We start from the raw sequence: 2,421 nt of genomic DNA, 5'->3' as shown, positions 1-2,421 counted from the left end.
CTAAGAAGTATCACTTAAGTGTCACAGACAGGGACAGCATCACAGCAAATGGTCCAGGAGGGCCCTGCCGTCCTCTTTTCTTAGGTAAATGACAAAAACGTCTCTTATAAGCTCTGTGCAGTGAGAGCAGGTTTCTCCTGTTCGCCAGCAGCTATGATAATGACTATTTGTGGCCAGGAAGAAGCAGAAATTGCTAACAGGATTGTATTTCTTCTGCAGCGAGCCAGTGTAGATGCTGGCTGGCACAGTGCCCTGCGCTCGTTAGGACTGATGATATCCTTGTAGCCAAGTGTGATTTATCCACTTTCCTTTTCATCTGTCTTCTGCCTACTGCCTTTGACCTGCTGCCCCGCTGTGGTCTCTGGACAGCCTGCAGATAAGCTACTGTAACTAAGCCTCAAGGCCAAGCTGTGGAACAGGCTCTGGACATGAAGGTAGTAAGAGTGTTTTCTCCCAAGGGGCCTTTCTTCCTTTTCTCTTTTAATCATTTGAACGGCTCTCCCCACCCCTGCCAACAGAAAGCAAGAAAGAAAAAAATTAGTGACTATTGCACAATGTAGAAAAACAACAGCAGATAAATCTGCATTGTCTATAGGTGTGTGTGTGTGTGTGTGTGTGTGTGTGTGTGTGTGTGTGTGTGTGTGTGTGTGTATGTGTAGGACCCAACTACTTTTTCTAATTTTAAGGACCATTGTTATAGAGATTCATATATTAGGTCCATATTGATTGTCCCATGAGTGCTCCATGTTTTGAGAGGTTTTTTGTTTTGTTTTGCTTTTTTTTTTAAACAAGGGTCAAATCCAGAGAATGGGTTCTTATGGACAGGAGGGATCGTGGTCTATTCCATTTAGTGGGTCTTGGTTGAAGATGGATTCTTTTTTTCTATTGTGCAGCTCAGCTGGTGAATTAGACATGGCCCCTGTCGGGAAAGAACATGCCATATGCCCATGCTAATGGACAGTAGGATTCAGAATGGTGCAGGAGCATTCCTGCTAGGTCATCGTGAGCCCCAGGTGGCTTTGCTTTGGTTTTGTACAGTGTGGTCAGTCTGTCCTGGTTTCACAGTGGAGATGAACTTAAGTCTTCACTGAGTACTGGTGTAAGATGAGGAGTACGGATGCAGAGGCTGAGAGGGCTCCCAGTGCATATTCTAGGTTGAAAGGGAAGGTGATGGTGTGGGCAGCAAGGGGACCTGCTGCCCAGCAAGCTCTGCAGTGCCAAAAGAGCAAAGGAAAGGTGGTGACGAGGATGCAAACTCTGTCTCCACAAGTGGCATTGCTTAGTTCCTGAGCTAAGCACTTAGAAATGCAGTGTCCTTCCCACCAGGTTATTTTGTGACCTCACTCCCTTCCCCATCAGGCCTCAGTTCCCCATGTATCCAATGACCTCCTAGCACGGGGCTCATCCAGCAAGCAAACAGCGCTCATGTCTCTCTTATTGTTTGTTTTCTAGGAATAGAACTGTGCCCTCCAGGAAAACGGTTCATGATTACCATGGTGGCAAGCTTCGTGGCCATGGCAGGCCAGTTCCTCATGCCAGGGCTGGCCGCGCTGTGCCGAGACTGGCAGGTGCTGCAGGCCCTCATCATCTGTCCCTTCCTGCTCATGCTGCTCTACTGGTCGTGAGTATCCTTCATGATGTCCTTCCACGGTGTTAACATGAATTTTCTGACAGACAGACAGACAGACACACACACTTCCACCCCTATTAACTATTTACAGTGTTCATACTGTGGAATGAGACCCTTTGTCCCATTCCCCAACTCCAGTAGCTACCCATGGCTTCACACTGATCTGCTTCTGTCTATCACATAGTACCTTGAAATGAATGCCTATAAACGGACTTAACCTATAAATGGTGGGAAGGTCTTGTGTTAGAATGGGACGTGTGGAGGGAGGTGCCGAAGGAATGATTTAGTAAAGCTCTCTATCTCCTATCCCTCATCTAGGTGAGGGATGAACAAACTTCAGCCCATTGCCCAAATCTGCTCGTCATCTTCTTTTGCAAACAATGATTTATTGGAAGATAGTCATTCTCATGTGTTCACAAATGCATTGCCGATAGTTACCGTGTCAGCAATGGTGTGGCCCACACAGCTGAAAATACTTATTATATAATCCCTTACAAAAAAAAATTGTTCATTGTGCTTAAGATTAATTAATATGACTTTTAAAAACCATCATGTAACAAATTTTTGAGTTATCAACTCTGGGTGGGGGGGGTTATTGCATAAACTGTTTGGGGTATGACCTCACTATCTAAGGAGTATGAATATGCTGTAAGAAGAAAAACTTTTTAAACTGTACAGATTTAAAAAAAAACAAATTGTTTTTATTTCTGAGAGACACCTAGGGACTTTATTTTTTTTTCTTTTTTTTAAATTTATTTATTTATTAAAGATTTCTGTCTCTTCCCCACCAC

General features: G+C 44.3%; 1 protein-coding gene across 1 annotated transcript in view; it reads left to right on the top strand.

Moving 5' to 3' along the window:
- Slc22a23 (solute carrier family 22 member 23) overlaps window positions 1-2,421 on the top strand; it is a gene marked incomplete at its 5' end in the record, with an annotated part of 159,240 nt that overhangs the window by 115,073 nt on the left and 41,746 nt on the right. The window contains one exon of the mRNA XM_005355140.3: window positions 1,453-1,621. Within this exon, the coding sequence (XP_005355197.3) occupies window positions 1,453-1,621 (169 nt within the window). The remainder of the gene's footprint in view (window positions 1-1,452; window positions 1,622-2,421) is intronic.

The sequence above is a fragment of the Microtus ochrogaster genome, chromosome 16 (assembly GCF_000317375.1).
Source record: "Microtus ochrogaster isolate Prairie Vole_2 chromosome 16, MicOch1.0, whole genome shotgun sequence".
Lineage (NCBI taxonomy): Eukaryota > Metazoa > Chordata > Mammalia > Rodentia > Cricetidae > Microtus > Microtus ochrogaster.
The sequence above is the reverse complement of the archived record's forward strand: the minus strand, read 5'-3'. Positions and strand labels throughout refer to the sequence as shown.